This window comes from Cucurbita pepo, chromosome LG17 (assembly GCF_002806865.2).
Source record: "Cucurbita pepo subsp. pepo cultivar mu-cu-16 chromosome LG17, ASM280686v2, whole genome shotgun sequence".
Taxonomy (NCBI): domain Eukaryota; kingdom Viridiplantae; phylum Streptophyta; class Magnoliopsida; order Cucurbitales; family Cucurbitaceae; genus Cucurbita; species Cucurbita pepo.
The window spans coordinates 356,615-373,663 of NC_036654.1; the positions used below are offsets into that span (position 1 = coordinate 356,615).

General features: G+C 37.0%; 4 protein-coding genes and 1 long non-coding RNA gene across 8 annotated transcripts; 2 read left to right on the top strand and 3 right to left on the bottom strand.

Moving 5' to 3' along the window:
• Positions 1-355: 355 nt before the first annotated feature.
• LOC111778459 (calmodulin-binding transcription activator 5) lies at positions 356-10,891 on the top strand. 4 transcript variants are annotated; one of them, XM_023658296.1, is made up of 14 exons: positions 356-561; positions 676-770; positions 1,472-1,597; positions 1,792-1,907; positions 3,088-3,176; positions 3,327-3,399; positions 4,005-4,140; positions 5,080-5,199; positions 5,303-5,346; positions 5,747-6,019; positions 7,352-8,052; positions 8,829-9,378; positions 9,795-10,097; positions 10,256-10,891. In XM_023658296.1, the coding sequence occupies exons 2-14, from the start codon at positions 695-697 to the stop codon at positions 10,301-10,303; spliced, it is 2,655 nt and encodes an 884-aa protein (XP_023514064.1). In that variant the 5' UTR covers positions 356-561; positions 676-694; the 3' UTR covers positions 10,304-10,891. The 4 variants fall into 4 exon arrangements, with proteins under 4 accessions (XP_023514064.1, XP_023514063.1, XP_023514062.1 ...); XM_023658295.1 differs by having other exon boundaries at positions 4,011-4,140; positions 5,639-6,019; XM_023658294.1 differs by having other exon boundaries at positions 357-561; positions 5,639-6,019.
• On the bottom strand, positions 8,107-8,830 carry LOC111778461. The gene is made up of 3 exons (XR_002812552.1): positions 8,800-8,830; positions 8,341-8,705; positions 8,107-8,285 (listed from the first exon to the last, which is right to left on the bottom strand). It is a non-coding gene; the product is annotated as an uncharacterized LOC111778461 (long non-coding RNA).
• LOC111778460 (GTP-binding protein SAR1A-like) lies at positions 10,882-12,783 on the bottom strand. The gene is made up of 3 exons (XM_023658299.1): positions 12,511-12,783; positions 12,292-12,423; positions 10,882-11,429 (listed from the first exon to the last, which is right to left on the bottom strand). Exons 1-3 carry the CDS (start codon positions 12,637-12,639, stop codon positions 11,109-11,111), a joined length of 582 nt encoding a protein of 193 aa, XP_023514067.1. The 5' UTR covers positions 12,640-12,783; the 3' UTR covers positions 10,882-11,108.
• A 1,876-nt stretch (positions 12,784-14,659) lies between these two features.
• Positions 14,660-15,351, bottom strand: LOC111778462 (60S ribosomal protein L29-1-like). Its single transcript, XM_023658300.1, has 3 exons — positions 15,258-15,351; positions 15,042-15,145; positions 14,660-14,925 (listed from the first exon to the last, which is right to left on the bottom strand). Exons 2-3 carry the CDS (start codon positions 15,141-15,143, stop codon positions 14,842-14,844), a joined length of 186 nt encoding a protein of 61 aa, XP_023514068.1. The 5' UTR covers positions 15,144-15,145; positions 15,258-15,351; the 3' UTR covers positions 14,660-14,841.
• Positions 15,352-16,229: 878 nt separating this feature from the next.
• On the top strand, positions 16,230-16,947 carry LOC111778463 (60S ribosomal protein L29-1). The gene is made up of 3 exons (XM_023658301.1): positions 16,230-16,319; positions 16,432-16,535; positions 16,640-16,947. Exons 2-3 carry the CDS (start codon positions 16,434-16,436, stop codon positions 16,721-16,723), a joined length of 186 nt encoding a protein of 61 aa, XP_023514069.1. The 5' UTR covers positions 16,230-16,319; positions 16,432-16,433; the 3' UTR covers positions 16,724-16,947.
• Positions 16,948-17,049: the final 102 nt, after the last annotated feature.

Genomic DNA, 17,049 nt, shown 5'->3' on the forward strand with positions numbered 1-17,049 from the left:
CAAATATTACTGTACTGGTTTTAGAGAATTTGGCTCATTTATTAGGCACTTAATAATTAATAGATTTTTTTAAAACACTGGAATACTGGAATATTTAAAGATGATAAATTTGTAAACTTAAAAAATAAAATAGACAGAATTTTAAATATTAAAATATTTTTTAAAATTTTAGAAATGAAATAACCACCGGTCTAAAAGTTGAACTACTCTACTGCAATTTTATTTTATTATTATTTTGTTTTGAGCTCAATAATGTGGATTAATTTAATATTAAAAAGTTAACCTCTCCTAATAAAAAGGTTTTAATTAAAAAAAAAAAGAAGAAAAGAAAAAATATCTAGGCCTTCAACGGAAACAAGGCCCCGCCACGCCAGCCCGTGGCCCCGTCCCGGGAAGACGGCAGCCAGAGTCGCTCGCGAAGTGTCAGTACAGAGAAAAATTGAAAGAGAGAGAGAGAGAGAGAGAGAGAGAGAGAGAGAGAGGAGTATAAACGAAGACTATAATTGAGCTGCTAAAATTTCCCTCTAGTTCGGTCCCAAATCGAATTCTGTACTTAATCAGGTAATCGACCATCATCGCTTACGTTTGCTTCTGCTACTTCGTTTCCTTTTGTTCAGTATTTGTCTTCTCGCAGATTCTTTCTGAAAATTCGATGTATTTTTTGGTGAGTTTCAGCTTCTGATAGGAACCATCGATGTCTCTCGCCATGAAAGCCGACGTTCAAGGAAGCCTTGTTGGCTCGGAGATTCATGGCTTCCATACATTACAAGGTACTGTCATGATCATAGCATGTTTTCAAGTTCAGATAAGGTAGTACTTTTAGATGGATGTCAATACGGAGATCTCGGGCTTTTTCGCTGTTGAACTGTGACAGTGTTTCCTGGAACTTGTGGTTAACAGCTAGGCTATGATTAGGAGGACTTTTTACTGCTAATTGTCATGCCCTATGGCCTCATGCTACTGTTTATGTAATTGGTATTCGACGATTGATTGTTTCGAGTTTGGCTTAAAATTTTCGTCATGCTGGAGTTCAGTGGAAATGGGCAAGTCTGTATTTAGTTGCTACAATACAAGGAAGCATTTGAAATTTCTGAAGTCAAAGCTGAAAAACATGGAAGTTTTGATTTCTGAGTTCTGATACTTCGCTAGGGGTTCACAATAAAAGAAAAATCATTGGAAAAACTTTTAAATTGTTTTGAGGCAAGGAAAAACTCTCATTTTAGCTTAAAGATGCCTTGGAGTATAGAGAAGTTAACGATGGCCGTTCGCCGTTGGCCAAATCATCACCTCCCAACAACAAGGGGATCCAAAGAACCTTTGTTGGGAGGGACTTGAAGTTTTATTGACAAATTAATGTATAACTCATTGTTCTTGCCACACTAATTATCTTTAGTGGTTAACGTTTTGTGTATGTTATCTGCTTTTCAAAACGCGAGTTTACTATTTCATTTTCGTTTGCTCTTCTGTACAGAATTGGATGTTACAAACATCAGGGAGGAAGCAAGTGGAAGATGGCTTCGCCCAAATGAAATTCATGCAATTCTATGTAACTACAAATATTTTGTCATCCACGTCAAGCCAGTGAACTTGCCTACAAGTAATTTTACGAGTTTCTGCTTTGTGCTTCTTCCCAACACTATTTGACTTCTGATGCAACTTATATCATATACAATGACAAGTCTTCTTTGCATTTTGCATGACTATCACATTTATCTTTCCACATTGAGTAACATAGAAAACGAGTATAGACAGTGATGGCTTGGAAATTCTAATATTGGAAATGCACAACAGGTGGAACCATTGTACTATTTAACCGCAAGATGCTTAGGAATTTCCGCAAAGATGGACATAATTGGAAGAAAAAAAAGGACGGGAAGACCATAAAAGAAGCACACGAACACCTAAAAGTGAGTGTATCCTTTTTTACCGAGACCTAAGATCTGTTTTCATTCTTTATGTATACATTTTTCTGACTCAGATGGTTGTATTTTTGGCATGTGGTTAATTCAATCTTCCCCTCTGAGATGTTTAAACGAGGAAATATCACTCGAAAGAATAGTTAGAAATCTATTAAAAATATGTTGCCCTAGGCTTAGTGGTGGTTAGTGAGAAAGTAGGCTGTGTTTTTTATGACTATTTCACGTTGAAGTCCATCAATTAGTTCCATAATCACCATTGGAATTTATCTATGGGTGATATATACTAGTTTGATGCCCTTAAAGTTTTGGAGTGACCAATGCTTACAAAGCTTGATGCTTTTGGATGTTGTAAAAGATTTTGGCTAGACGTGTGGAAGTGGTTTCTGGGTTGTCGGTGGTTATATACCAATTTTCCTTTTGCTGTAGCATTGCTACTCAATAGACGTTTTATGGGTCCGTGTGTTATGGTAGAATATAATTTGTATGCCTTTTTTCTTTAGAAATTTGTAGTAGTTTCTATTGTTTCTACCTAAATTCTCCAAAGCTAATTCAAAATATAGCTGTATAATCTGTATGTTCAGAATATGTTGAAGAGTTAAATTGACATATTTTATCAGCATAGACATTTGAGTCTAGTATTTCTACTAGAGTAAGAAAATATAAATTCAAATCCTTACAATATTCTTTCATAGATCGTTTCAAGTTTCTCGGACTCAACTTCATTTCGTATATCTTGTCTACTAACTATCCCTCATTAATCAAATTAATATATGAATCCACATGTAATGGAAGCTGTTGGAGAGCATATTTTATGATTCAATTTATTACAACCAGCCTTTTCTTTTGAACTATTGGTGGTTTGTGAGGTTCCACATCGGTTGGAGAGGTGAACAAAATATTCCTTACAAGGGTGTGGAAACCTCGAGACACGTTTTAAAATCGTGAGGTTGATGGTGATACGTAACGGACCAAAGCAGACAATATCTGCTAGCGGTGGGCTTGGTGTTTCATGGTTCAATAACATTAATTGAATTTTAGTCATCAGCTGATAATGTGGTCAATGTCAATTATTCATTGTGTTTAGATTTATTGTAATTGCAGACTATTAATCACCAAAAAAAAAAAAAAAAAAAATTTCATTTTGATAATTCTTTCTTTTTCTTGGCAGGTTGGTAATGTAGAAAGGATACATGTATACTATGCCCATGGCCTAGATAACACAACCTTTGTTCGTCGGTGTTATTGGCTCCTTGATAAGTATGTTATGGTTGAACATACATTCGTATATTTGTTGCTTTCGATGGTCTATCCCCTTCTTGTCATGAACAAAGAAAAATAAAATCAGATAGTGGCAGCATATTATGTCATATTTGCATAATTTATGACATGCTTATCCTTTTTGTTCAGGACTCTTGAACACATTGTCCTTGTTCATTACCGTGAAACACAAGAGGTCAATTTCAGCCCAATGCATCTGCAGGTATTGAAACATATTGGTCATGAGATGAGCTTTTATCGTTTGAACTGTTACTTCCCTTTAAGGTTTGCTGATTTTGGCTCCATTAAAAAACTAGATAACTACCTATTTGTGTTGAAATAGATGATTTAATTGAACATTTATTTAGCATATTCAACCAAAGAATGTATATGTTTGCCACTAATCTTTAAATGTTTTAAGACAGCAACTTTCTTGATGATTATTGCCTTTAAGTTTCTCTAAATGCCTTTACTAATTTTATTACTCATCTGACTTAATTCTCGAAAATCAAGGCCCTGCTTAGACTCGAGTGCTATATAGTGATTGAAGTGACAAGTGGATCTCTTTCTTCTGATATGCATAAATTTATGCTGGAATGGAAAAGGCAATGATCATGTCACTATTTGATGGGAAAAAATTAGTATGTCAGATAAACACTGTTTTCAAAGGTATCAACTCTATGTTACTTCGTGGCATGGATGGATTAAACTTCCTAACATTATGCACATGATTCGATAGCATGCATTTGAACACTTTATGAACAACTTCTTTCAATTAGTCTTCTGTATTAAAAATAATTCCATCTACTAACTTCCTATCAATGCTAGTTGCAGAGCTCTCCATCCATGTCTATGAATTCAAATTCTGGTTCTGTCTCTGATCCATCAACTCCTTGCCTTTTATCGGAAGAACTTGATTCTAGGGATAATCATGGTTATTCCGTTGACGAAAATGAACGTTCAGGTAATTCTGACTGAACGTGTCAAATTTTATTTTTTATTTTGTCGTTTGTATGGTCATTATTTTTCTAATGTTTTTTCATTTGGACTCTGTTTGAGTGATCATGTACTTTATATTTGCAAGTTTCTGCTGTGTTTACTGTTTATTTGGGAGTTTTTTTAACCTTGTTTAAATTTCTAAATGATTGATGGTCGAAGGCATTTTCTACTTGTCTTTTAACTACAGTTTAGAAATATTTTTCAAAAAAGTAAAAAACACCTAGAATTTCTTTTCAAAGAAGCAATTGATAGGGACTTTATCAGGTGCTTTTGGCTTGAAGCTTCATTGCATTCTCTCACAAACACTTCATTTAAGTACTCTGNGGCTTGAAGCTTCATTGCATTCTCTCACAAACACTTCATTTAATTACTCTCTACCCACTTTCTTTTACTAACTCCTCTCCACTCCGTTGCTCTTACTAGCTCTCGTTTACACACATTTTCTCACTGCTTTCCCAGAAACATTCTCCCTGTCCTTTTTTCATTAGTTTTTTTTTTTTCTAACACATATTCTATATAATGTCTCACTTCACATTTAGTTCCTCTTTGCACTCTCTTTCTTCTCACATGCCCTCCCAAACTAATCCCTCTATGCACACACTGTCTTGCTCCTTATTTTATTCTTTCTTATATTGATCGGTTTTAGTTTAGATTTTCAATTATAGAANAAAAAAAAAAAAAAAAAAAAAAAAAAAAAAAAAAAAAAAAAAATCTTTTAACGAGATGAAATCACTTCTGAAATATTAGAACCAAATAACGAAGTGTTTGATTATCAAGCATGTGCTTTAGAGTACAAGTAACAGAAATACCTTTGGTGAAGATATTTTGAAATTATTTTGGTTTGCTTGTCCTTTCAAACCAGATGTAAAGTTTTCTTTTATTTTACTACATGTATAATGAACAGAGCCCAGAGACACTACAACAGCCATGAATCATGAACAACGGCTTCATGAGATCAACACGCTTGAGTGGGATGAACTTCTTGTGACAGATGAGCCTTTCAAACCTTCCATGCCTAAAGGAGGTAACAAAGAAAAAATTTCTGAATGAAGCAAAAACAACTGCTTAATTAGATCACAAATGGCTAGATTGTTGATCCAATTAACTCTTGTCTTCTCATTCACCAGACAGATTTTCATACTTTGACCAACGGAGCCAAGTCCCAACAAATGTGAGTAGAATAATTTGCTATTGAATTTTGATTACTGTTGTTCCCTTGTCTTCCACCTTTTTTTTTTACTCTATTTGTTCACTTTTCTCTTCCCTTATTTTTAAGTGATAGGCAAAGCTGATAACTAATAATGGTTAACTTCGTTTTGCTGCATTACTTGACAACATTGTTCATTAAACAATTTTCTGCTTATATTCAACTTCTTTTTTCTACATAATTTAATAAAGGTGCTAAATTTTCCTCTCTCGTAGTTGTTGCCTTATTTATGGACTCTTACAATCCATCTTTGCAGGTGGCCAACAATTTATTGGGGAACACGCCTTTGTTTAATAATCCAGTTGAGTCAATTGGGAGTGCCTATATGCCACTAACGAGTGGTCAAACAAATTTAAATGTGCAGAGTAAGGAATCCATTCCAATTACTTCATTGGACAATTTGTTAGATGATGGATTGCTGCAAAGCCAGGACAGCTTTGGACGATGGATAAATGAAGTCATCACTGAGTCTCCTGATACAGTCATTGATCCTGCCATTATTGAGCCATCCATTTCATCCATTCACAATTCTTTTACTGATCCAACATTAAATCACTGTCAATCTTCTGTTATGGAGCAAATTTTTAACATAACCGATATCTCACCTGCGTGGGCCTTTTCAACAGAAAAAACCAAGGTCCTTTCTTCTACTAGTACCAAAATTTTCACATTTCCTATACTTTCTGACATTTTATCACCGTCATAATATGGGTGTTTCTTAGGCTTTGCGGTATTTCTTGTTGTGCAGGCACGTAAAGCATTCCCTTTATGTCACTTTATTATTATTATTAGGCTTAATTCCTGTTTTGGTCCATAAATTTTAATGCTTACTTTATTTTGGTTGGTAAACTTTTAAACAGAATTTAATCTCTAAATCGTATGTAAAAGTCTATTTCAATCTTTGCCAGTAAATAAACTATTTAACATGTAGACCTATTTTGTTAATCAATGTTTTGGAGGGGAAGAATCGAAGTTTTAAGTTTATTTGTAGAATCCAGGGTTGATAATGGAAGGATATAGTATTTGCTGCATCTAGGAACAAAAGATCCACTTTACCTTTTTAAGATTGTAATTTGTGTTGGTGATTGAATTCAACATTACTGTAGTTACAACATGACCAATTCTTGACACACAACTCTTTTTTGTCCTTGATTGATTAATTTATATCTACGTTTCTCTTGTAAAAAGGAAGTCTATAATTGACCTATTTTGTGTAGCCACTCCTAATTAGTCCCATTAATTTTTTGTAGTAGTTGAAGTAAACTTTCTTTTTTAGTCGTAGAAGCAGACCAAGTGAATTTATTGAACGGACCTTGGGTTTTTTTTTGATCTGTGAGCTATATTTCTCGTCAAGCAATTTACTCAAGGAATTTTTTTTATGTTCGTTTCTTGTTTCCTAAACAGTGGGGGCATTTTTTCAGTAATTAATTTGGCACATGCAATATTACATCCGAATCCACTTAGTTTGAGTGTAGGCTAGGTTGGTTCAACAATGTCCCATTTATCCTTTTGAATATTTAGACAACATTTAATACTAATTTGGTACCATGAGCTTTTGAATTTTAAGATGGGAACATGTTTGCTGCGAATTTCAACTTTCAAAAACTTGAATATTGTCCTTCAGTTTCATTTCGGGTAGCTATTCCTTCCACAATCAATATTCTGAACGTGGCTGACAAACTCATTATAAACGTGTAAGAGAAAATGTTTTGAATGGTAATTCATTTTAATTATATGGCTGACCCTTACCTATTCATTGCATGAGCTTTAAAAAGCTTCAAATATGATCTTTTCATTTGAAGATTGAAATGGAGGTCCAAGAATAGTTTGGGTTGTTTATTTCTACGCTTGTTGATTTCACAAGTTTTCATTGGGTGCATTACAGTCAAAAAGGTGTAATACACCATCTTTCTGCTAATCCGCCTACAGCTTGCAAATATACTAATGGCATTCTTTTTACTTATTGCAGATTCTAATCACGGGATATTTTCACAATGAGTACTTACATCTGGCAAACTCCAATATATTGGTCGTGTGTGGTAATGCCAGTGTTAATGCTGGTTTAATTCAACCTGGAGTTTACCGATGTGTGGTACAACCACATTCAACTGGACTTGTAAATTTATTCGTGAGCTTAGATGGTCATAAACCTATCAGTCAAGTTCTGAATTTTGAGTATCGTGCACCACTTTTACGAGAGCCTGTAGTTGCTTCAGAACAGATCCAAAAGTGGGAGGAGTTTCAAGTTCAGATGCGGCTTGCTCATCTGTTGTTTTCTACATCCAGAAGCCTGAGCATCATGTCGACTAAATTGTCATCCACTTCCCTAAACGAGGCCAGGAAATTTGCTGTCAAAACTTCTGACATTTCTGACAGTTGGATTTATTTGTTAAACTCAATAAAAGAAAACAACACTCCATTTCCTCAAGCAAGAGACGGTGTTCTTGAGATCATTTTGAAAAGTAGGTTAAGGGAATGGCTGATAGAAAGAGTTGCTGAAGGCTCAAAGAAAAGCACTGATTTCGATATAAAAGGTCAAGGAGTAATCCATTTGTGTGCCATATTGGGATATACCTGGGCTATACATCTATTTTCCTGGTCTGGTTTATCAATAAATTTTCGAGATAAATTCGGATGGACAGCTCTTCACTGGGCAGCTTATTATGGAAGGTACATATTATTCGTCNCAGCTCTTCACTGGGCAGCTTATTATGGAAGGTACATATTATTCGTCAAATAAGAATTCGTTAAATATCCTTGATTGTTTGTGGTTTGCATCAAATTCTTGTGGGTATTAGATATTCTTGGAGGGTCGTTATTCCTAACATGATTGTTTTGCTTCTGTTTTTATGCTATCCTGGAAATGGGAACGCTGGAGGGTTATCAACGGGATTTTTGCCAACCTTTCGAAACTAGTACTTATTATTTTTAACTTCTTCATACCCTAAAAAAAGCNACCTTTCGAAACTAGTACTTATTATTTTTAACTTCTTCATACCTTAGCTTTTTTTAGTACTCCTTAGTCTATATCTGTGTCTGATTTAATTCTTTGACATGGTTTTATCTCTATTGAAAGTCATAAATTTAAATACACAACTTCCCTATTACCAGGTTGACATGCTTCTCACTGATTCAAAATTTTCAAAATACCTAAGCCAAACCTTTCATGCATATGCACATATTTATCTTTAATCATAATTTATCTCAATTGTAGTTATTTTACAACACCTTGAACCAGGCAGAGAGGTTGACGTTGTACTGGCGTATTGGAAATTCTCAGTGTTTAGTTTTAAAGTTTACTTTACTGGACAGTACTTCTCANCCTTGAACCAGGCAGAGAGGTTGACGTTGTACTGGCGTATTGGAAATTCTCAGTGTTTAGTTTTGAAGTTTACTTTACTGGACAGTACTTCTCACTATTTGACCACAAAAATCTTCTTGTATAGGGAGAAAATGGTAGCTGTTCTTTTGTCAGTTGGGGCAAAACCAAACTTGGTCACCGATCCCTCATCAAAGAACCCTCTGGGATACATAGCTGCAGATCTTGCATCTATGAATGGTTATGATGGCTTAGCTGCTTATCTTTCTGAAAAGGCTTTGGTGTCACATTTTAATGATATGAGCTTGGCTGGAAATGTTCGTGGTTCATTGGAAACTAGTACAATAACCAACGTCACTAACTCGGATAGCATCAGTGAGGAGCAGATGTATATGAAAGAGACATTGGCAGCTTACCGAACAGCTGCTGATGCAGCAGCGCGCATACAAACTGCATTCCGTGAGAATTCTTTAAAGCAAAGGACTCAAGCAATTGAATTCTCCACCCCTGAAGATGAAGCACGTGGTATTGTTGCAGCCATGAAGATTCAACATGCTTACCGCAACTTTGAGTCACGAAAAAGAATGGCAGCTGCAGCTCGTATTCAATACAGATTCCGCACTTGGAAGATCCGCAAAGAGTTCCTTAATATGCGTCGTCATGCTATTAGGATTCAAGTAAGTATATACCCTCAGCTCTTGGCATTACCTTCAATTGATGAAAGAGATAGGCGTCAGTCATCGTTAAGTCTTGAAATGTCTCCTCTTTATAACGGTATTGTTTACACAACTAAATCCAACTAAGCCGTGACCTATATAATAAATAAGATTTGCCAAGTTTATCGTTTCTGCCTGATGGGATTTGAAGGGGTTATTTTTAGTGTTGGTTTAACTGAGTGTTATTTCATACAATAATTATGAACTGATCCTCTCGCGGTTACCATTGTTCAGCGTGATTTATCTGAACCTGTTGATTTTTGCAAAGGGATCATAAATTTCATGGAACTATTATAAACTGACATGCATACTAGAGTTGTTCTGTTAAAAATGAACAGTTCAGGAAGATGACTGCCTATTTGTTTCATTCCTCCTAGGCTGCATTTAGAGGCTTCCAAATGCGGAGGCAGTATCGCAAGATTTTATGGTCGGTAGGCGTAATCGATAAAGCCATACTGCGCTGGCGTCTTAAGAGAAAAGGTTTTCGTGGGCTTCAAGTTGCACCTGCTGAAGTGACAGAAAAGCAGGAAATTGGCGTAGAAGAGGACTTCTACCACGTGTCCCAAAAACAAGCAGAAGAGCGAGTAGAGAAAGCTGTTGTACGGGTTCAGGCTCTGTTTCGATCAAAGAAAGCTCAAGAGGAGTATCGAAGGATGAAGTTAACCTACGATGAAGCAGCGGTGAGTTAAAAGCCTTCCATTGAAGTTTCCTGTGTAAGTTTTAACTAGTGCATAANACGATGAAGCAGCGGTGAGTTAAAAGCCTTCCATTGAAGTTTCGTGTGTAAGTTTTAACTAGTGCATAATTTTGATCGTGTCATCTTTTTGAGGTATTGCAGCTGGAATATGAAGAACTTTCACATCCTGATATGAATTTGAGTAGCTGAAAGCACAAGTTTGTGAAGATTTGTATGATTGTGGTAGTGATTAACAGTCTACATTATAAATGGTTGAAGTCAGTAGTTTCCTTAGCTTAGGCCAACACGAGGAACATCTGGTACCAATACTTGATAGTCAAAGATGGGCGCTTTTGAGTTTGGCTCTTTACTGTGGCAACGAGTTTAGTGGCCAATGAACTTCTTAGGTTGGGGAAGGAAGATGAAGCCCTTACTGCCAAAGCAGATGTTATTGGTACCAGATGCTTATCTTGCTTGTACTTGTAAGTATTTGAATAGTTCAGTCAAACAAGATTTCATTCACAGCCCCTTAGGTTTCGAAGAAAGGTCAAAAGAGTATTGTCGGATGAACGACGAAGTTAAAGCTTTCGATGCAGCAGGGGCGAGTTAAAAGGATTCCAATTGAAAGTTCCCTGTGTATGTATTACTTTGTAGCCTGTAAATGTTGAATGTATATTATGGACAAGTTTGATTCTTACTTTTGACCATTCTGAACTGTTTGAAAGAATTTGGTGGGCGTTCTATTGTCCACAGAATTTGTAGAAATTGTAATTCAAACTTCAATTTAATTCTATAGAAGTGAATGATCTATGAACTTTATTTTGAGTTTAAAGCAACAATAATGTCGTCACTAATCAAGTCAAAAACAATAATCAGAGAAAATCGTGACAACGAAACCTAGTTCCAACGGAACAATTCTCGAGTTCCCGAATATTTTTCTCCCTCAAACTACGTTCAGTCAGGCAGGGATGATGACCTATATGGAATAATGGATGCTAATTACCCGATGTTGGTACTACTTGATATATTGAGAGAGCCATTTGAATCCGTCGCCATAACCCATCTTGCGGACAATGCTACACATAAATACCTCGAGCGGTCTAACGTTAGTCTGGGTAAGAATAACCTTTCCCTTGCCAGTCGTGAAATTGCTCAAACCCAGGTGAAATCTTAGCTCGTCCTCAGAAGCTGCATAGGGGATGTCAATCTTGTTTCCGAGCACAAGGAATGGAACATCAGCCAGCGCTTCGTCCGAAAGGAGGGCATCAAGCTCCTTCTTCGATTCGGTAAACCGCTCTTTGTCATAGGCATCGACCAGGTAAACTACTGCATCCACCTAATCATGGAAATATGCAACATGTTATTTTCTGTAGGCATTCTCACATAATGGAATTCAGAAGCCATAAACATGACAATCTCAGGATTACAAATGCTATTCAACTTCCAATAGTTACAACAGAATATTATAAGAACCGAGTAAGAAGGAAATATCACGAAATTGAACAAGATCAGATGTTGAAATGACTTCAGGCTTTCATCACCAGGGAAATCTGAAAGGGGTTCAACAACTTTGAACAGTCAAAGATTTGCTTTGAATTATTAAAAGATTTGATGGATCATGACAGCATGGATCGAAATGCACAATTTGCAGCCATGTCAATGAATTTTTGATTGAGAAGGTAGCAATTTAGAGCAGGATCTGAATAGATTTAGACAAGAAATTTCCATAGAATCTAACAGCCTTTTATTTTCATGTAACTTCAGGTCGTAAGAATCATTACATCCAGATTCAGAACGAAAGGAGGTTCCTTCTACAGGAAGTTTCAGCTGAAAAAGTCAACTACTGCTGAAGGAGATTGAAACTAACGTCTAATCCTACAATGATGCACAGCAAAGGCATCTGGTGGGGCTTGAAAAGAAGAAACTCTAACAACCATCAAATCAGTGATAAAGAAAGCCTATACCATAGGTCCAATCAGTGATCAATTCAAAGCGGAAGATTAATAATAATAGCCGTCGTTGAGGAAAATCTAATTGAGTGGAGACGAATCAAAGCGAATAGGATGGCATCTAAATCTAATTGAAAAGATCGATCGAAGTATGAACAATTTCAGGACAAAGACAACTATGGAGCCAATTCATGGTTACAGAGACAAAACGCAATCAGAAATTGACGCAAGAAGTGAATAAAGCATTACCTTAGCATAATAATCTTTCCAGACTCGACGAGCAATCTGGTGGCCTCCAAGATCAAAAGCCTTGAATTTGATTTTCCCAATACTCAGCTCTTCTGAGGTAGGGTGTTGAGTCGGCTGGTGTTGCACTAATCTCTACGCGACAATTCAATATTTCCATAAGAAATCCAAAAATTGAATACCAAAACTGAATTACAGTCAAGATGAAGAGATGAAACTCACCTCGTCCTTCAACATGTGAAGGAGAGTGGTTTTTCCGGCATTATCGAGGCCGAGGAAGAGAATTTTGGCCTCTTTTTGCCAGAGGCCGAGCGATGCTAAGACGCCGTAGAACCAATCGACGAGGAACATAGTCGCCGATTGCTAATCAGTGAGAAATCGAGCCGGAAAAGTAACCGGAGAATGGTTAAGAGACCCAGAGAGTGGAATGAAGACGAACGGAGATTCAAAGGAAAAAAAATGGAGATCTGAAGACGTCACTTGACAAAATGGTTAATTTTAATTTTAATTTTAATTTTAATTTTAATAAAAATAAAAGAGAATTCGGCCTTATTACACAAATTACTCGGCTCAATGGTCAGCTCACTTTAGATTGAACCAACCTCCTCATCTAAAATGCATTATCTTCATTATCTTTATTCTAACTTACGAACAACTTAGGCGTTTAGACCAGGCCCATTTACGTAACCTAAACCCAGTTCCATATTTAGAAGTTCAAGACCAACCCCAATTCGTAGCCCAAGCCCAGTTGTTATCTAGGAGTTCAAGCCCAAGCCCAATATTTTATGTAGGGGTTGAAGATAAGCCAATTGCGTAGCCCAAGCCCAGTTTCTTATCTTAGTAGTTCAAAACCAAGTCCATTTACAAGCCCAAGCCCAGTTTCTTATTCCAAACTTTTAGACAAAGCCCATTACGTAGCCCAAGCCCAGTTTCATATTTAGATATACATGACCCAGCCCATTACGTAGCCCAAGCCCAGTTTCTTATTTATTTATACATGACCCAGCCCATTACGTAGCCCAAGCCCAGCTTCTTATTACGTTATACATGGCCCAAGCCCAGTTTCTTCTTTATTTATACATGACCCAGCCCATTGGGTAGCCCAAGCCCAGTTTCTTCTTTATTTATACATGACCCAGCCCATTACGTAGCCCAAGCCCAGTCCCATATTTAGGACTTCAAGACCAAGCCCATTTCGTGGCCCAAGCCCAGAATTTATTTTGGAGAAAAAAGACTAAGCCCATTACATAACCCAAGCCCAGTCTTATTATTTAGAAGTTCAAGCTCTAGCCCATGCCCAAATTTTTACGTAGAAATTCTAGATAAGCCTATTACGTAGCCCAAGCCCAGTTTCTCATTCAAGAGTTCTAGACAAAGCCCATGAGGAGCACAAGCCCAGTTTCTGATTTTGGGAATCAACACCAAGGCCCATTAAGTAGTCCAAACTCAGTTTTTACATATATGACAATTATATGTAATATATGTATTTATTTTTTTTAATCATCCATCGTTGAAGTTTCCTACCACATGTAAACCTACTATTCATACAAGACAATCTCAATAGTTTCTATAAACTCCCAAATAAGGTACTAACAAATAAACAATTAATTGGGTGATGAATGAAATAGACGGGAAAGACACGACACGACACTATCGGTGCCCCAGCTCCTATTGTGTAAGGGGTGGCAACTAAAGAAGCAGTGAGATAGACCACAATTGCACAAATAGGTGCCTATCGAAGGTACAGTAGTGCTGCAGTCCTTCCATACCCACTTAACTACAAAACCCCTAAGAACCAAAGGAGATAAAATGTCTAGAATGGGAGAAATGTAATATAGAATTCTCAAAATCTCAAAGAGTAAACTCATCAGGGTTAATATAGAGCCAATACAACACGAGGTCACAAACATTTAAGCTACCTCTTTAAAAGCATCTTATGATGCATAATGCATTTAATTCCTAAATGTCATCATCAGAAGAAAAAATAGCTACTTGTCATGAAGATCTTTCAGGGTTTGTGCGCCTCGTAGAACAAAGGCCAACACATAAACAAAAAAATTAATTGAACATGTGATGCCAACAGTTCAAAAACAATATCAATCATCAAAATTCAAGTAACCCGAGATTCAATAGACTGATTCTATCTAGTGTGTGAAGGAATTGGGTAGACAAATAGCCAAAAAAAGAAATCAATTTGTGCAGCCTATAATAGGTTTGTGTGCTTGTCATTTGAAAGAAACAAGTGTCTAATTTTAGAAATGATCTTCAAAAGTCAGATTTATATAGGTCAAATGCTTCAAATTTAAAAGCAATGAACTGACAACATTACGAGCCATTGAAACCAGAAGAAGAAGAAAGAAGAGAAAATGCAGAAATGAGTGTGAAAACACAATCAATCACTAAAAATTTGAACTTCCAGAACAGGTTAACCGATAGTCGTAACAGGACTCGTTACATTCAAGTCAAAATTACTAGACTAATGAACAAAAAGGGGAAAGACATAAAAATGTTCAATCGAAGCAGACTCAAAATTCAAATTAACGGCGTTCTATTTTACTCTTCCTCAGTACCGCTTTCACCACCCTTGTTGTTGTGTTTCTTGGCGTACCTTTGGTTTCTCAGAAACTTGGGATCCATCTAAACACATGTCGACAACACACAATCAAATAATGCCAAACAATTTTGAAGTAACATTCTATATGAAATAATCGATCCAAAAAGAAAAACAATGATTTCGTTCATGTAATTCGTACCCCTTTGGTGGAAGTGTGGCGGTGCTTCCTTGGCTTCTTGATGCCATTCCTATGGGCTTTTCGGGACTGATTGTGCGCTGTGTGATTCTTCGACTTGGCCATTTCTAAATATCACAGAATAAAAAAGCAGAAGCGAGAAAGTGAAATCAGAAAACTGAAGCTACGCCAAATTTCGTAGGTAGATGAAATCAATGGAAGGAGAGTAGTAGAACAAACCTCGAACCCAGCGGTGGCTGCAAATTCTAGGGTTTCCTTCGCCTCGGCTCTGTTAATCAGGCGTGAAGGAAATGTTCGCCTATTTACTGCTATGATCGGCTAAACTTGGCTAGGTAATGGGCCTGGTCTTGAACCCCTAAATAAGGAACTGGGCTTGGGCTACATAATGGGCTTGGTCTTGAACTCCTAAAATAAGAAATTGGGTATGGGCTAATGAGCTACTATGTGCCACGCACGTATGTCACAATAAAGGTGAAGGTGAGCATTACAATACGAGTGTCTCGTGAAATTTCTTTTGAAATGAGTTTTTCAAGGACAATATCAAGGTGACACAGGTGCGACGGTATCGCGCCCCATCCCATGTGTTGAAAGTTAGATCATACACTCGTGTATCGAGTACGGAGTTCGTAAATTATATGAAATGGATATGGGAGTGTCCAATGTCTCAATATTACCCAGATGGATGGATGTTCGGGATGTTTTGATAAGAAGATCGATACATGGGTTAGTTTCCAACGGATGTGTTCGAGCAAGCCAAGATGCCCAAGTTGTCCAGGGACATGGGATGACATCGTGATGCAGGGGTAGTGTTGTTGGGAGAGACCTTTGACTCGAGTAGAGACAAGATCGAGCCAAAGGACTTAGCCTAATGTAAAGGCAAGTTGTTTGAATGAAGATGATTAAACATGCACGTGCACGTGCTGTGTGTGGTCAAAACAAACCTTCCTAAGGTCTAACGAAGCCACAAAGTTGGATGAACAATAAATATGGAACTTGAATTTTTCTCAAGGTTATCCTAAGCGTGTCAAGATGGCGACCTCGACACCTGAAATTAAGGTATAAAACATGTTTATTCGCCGAATGACCAAGCCCATTTACAATATAATACAGAATAAGAACTTCGGCCCAAGCCCATTTACAATATAATACAGAATTAGACTTCGGCCCAAGCCCAAGTTCAGCTGCCCATAACACTAAAATAGGTCAATATTTTCTTTGCGTGCGATTATCCGAGCGGAGGCGAAGGAAACCCTAGGATTTGCAGCCACCGCAGAGTTCAAGGTTTGTTCTACTCCTCTCTCTCTCTACTGATTTAATTTACTCCGAAGATCGGCGTAGATTCAGTTTCTTATTTCACTTTCTTTTTTGTGCTTCTTTGTTCTGTTGTCTTTAGAGATGGCCAAGTCGAAGAATCACACGGCACACAATCAGTCCCGCAAAGCCCATAGGAATGGCATCAAGAAACCAAGGAAGCACCGCCACACCTCCACCAAAGGAGTACGAAATACATGAACAGAATCAATTTTCGATTATTTTGTATAAAATATTATTTTCAGAATCATTTTGATTTTTCTGATTTTGTTTCGTGGATCTGCTTGCAGATGGACCCGAAGTTTCTCAGGAACCAGAGGTACGCGAAGAAACACAACAACAAGAGTGGCGAAACAGCTTCTGAGGAAGAGTAAAGTAGGACGCCAAGATGCGGCAAGTTCAGGGTTTTTATGATATAAGTTTGATTTTCTATTGAACCTCTTGTTTTATCTGTTGTTTTTGTTTAGTAGCAGTCTTGTAATTTTGACTTTGTTGTAGCGAGCTCCATTTTGATGAGGCTTCTACGGCCTGGTTACGACAATACACTATCAGTTTTGCATTTTTTTTAAGGTCTTAACTATTGCTTACATCTTCATACACATCATTTTTTTTACTTTCATGTTCTCTTCACTCATATTAGCTAAGCGATTATCTTCTCTCTTTGCTCCAATGGTTTTTATTCTCTTCACTCTTATTTAGC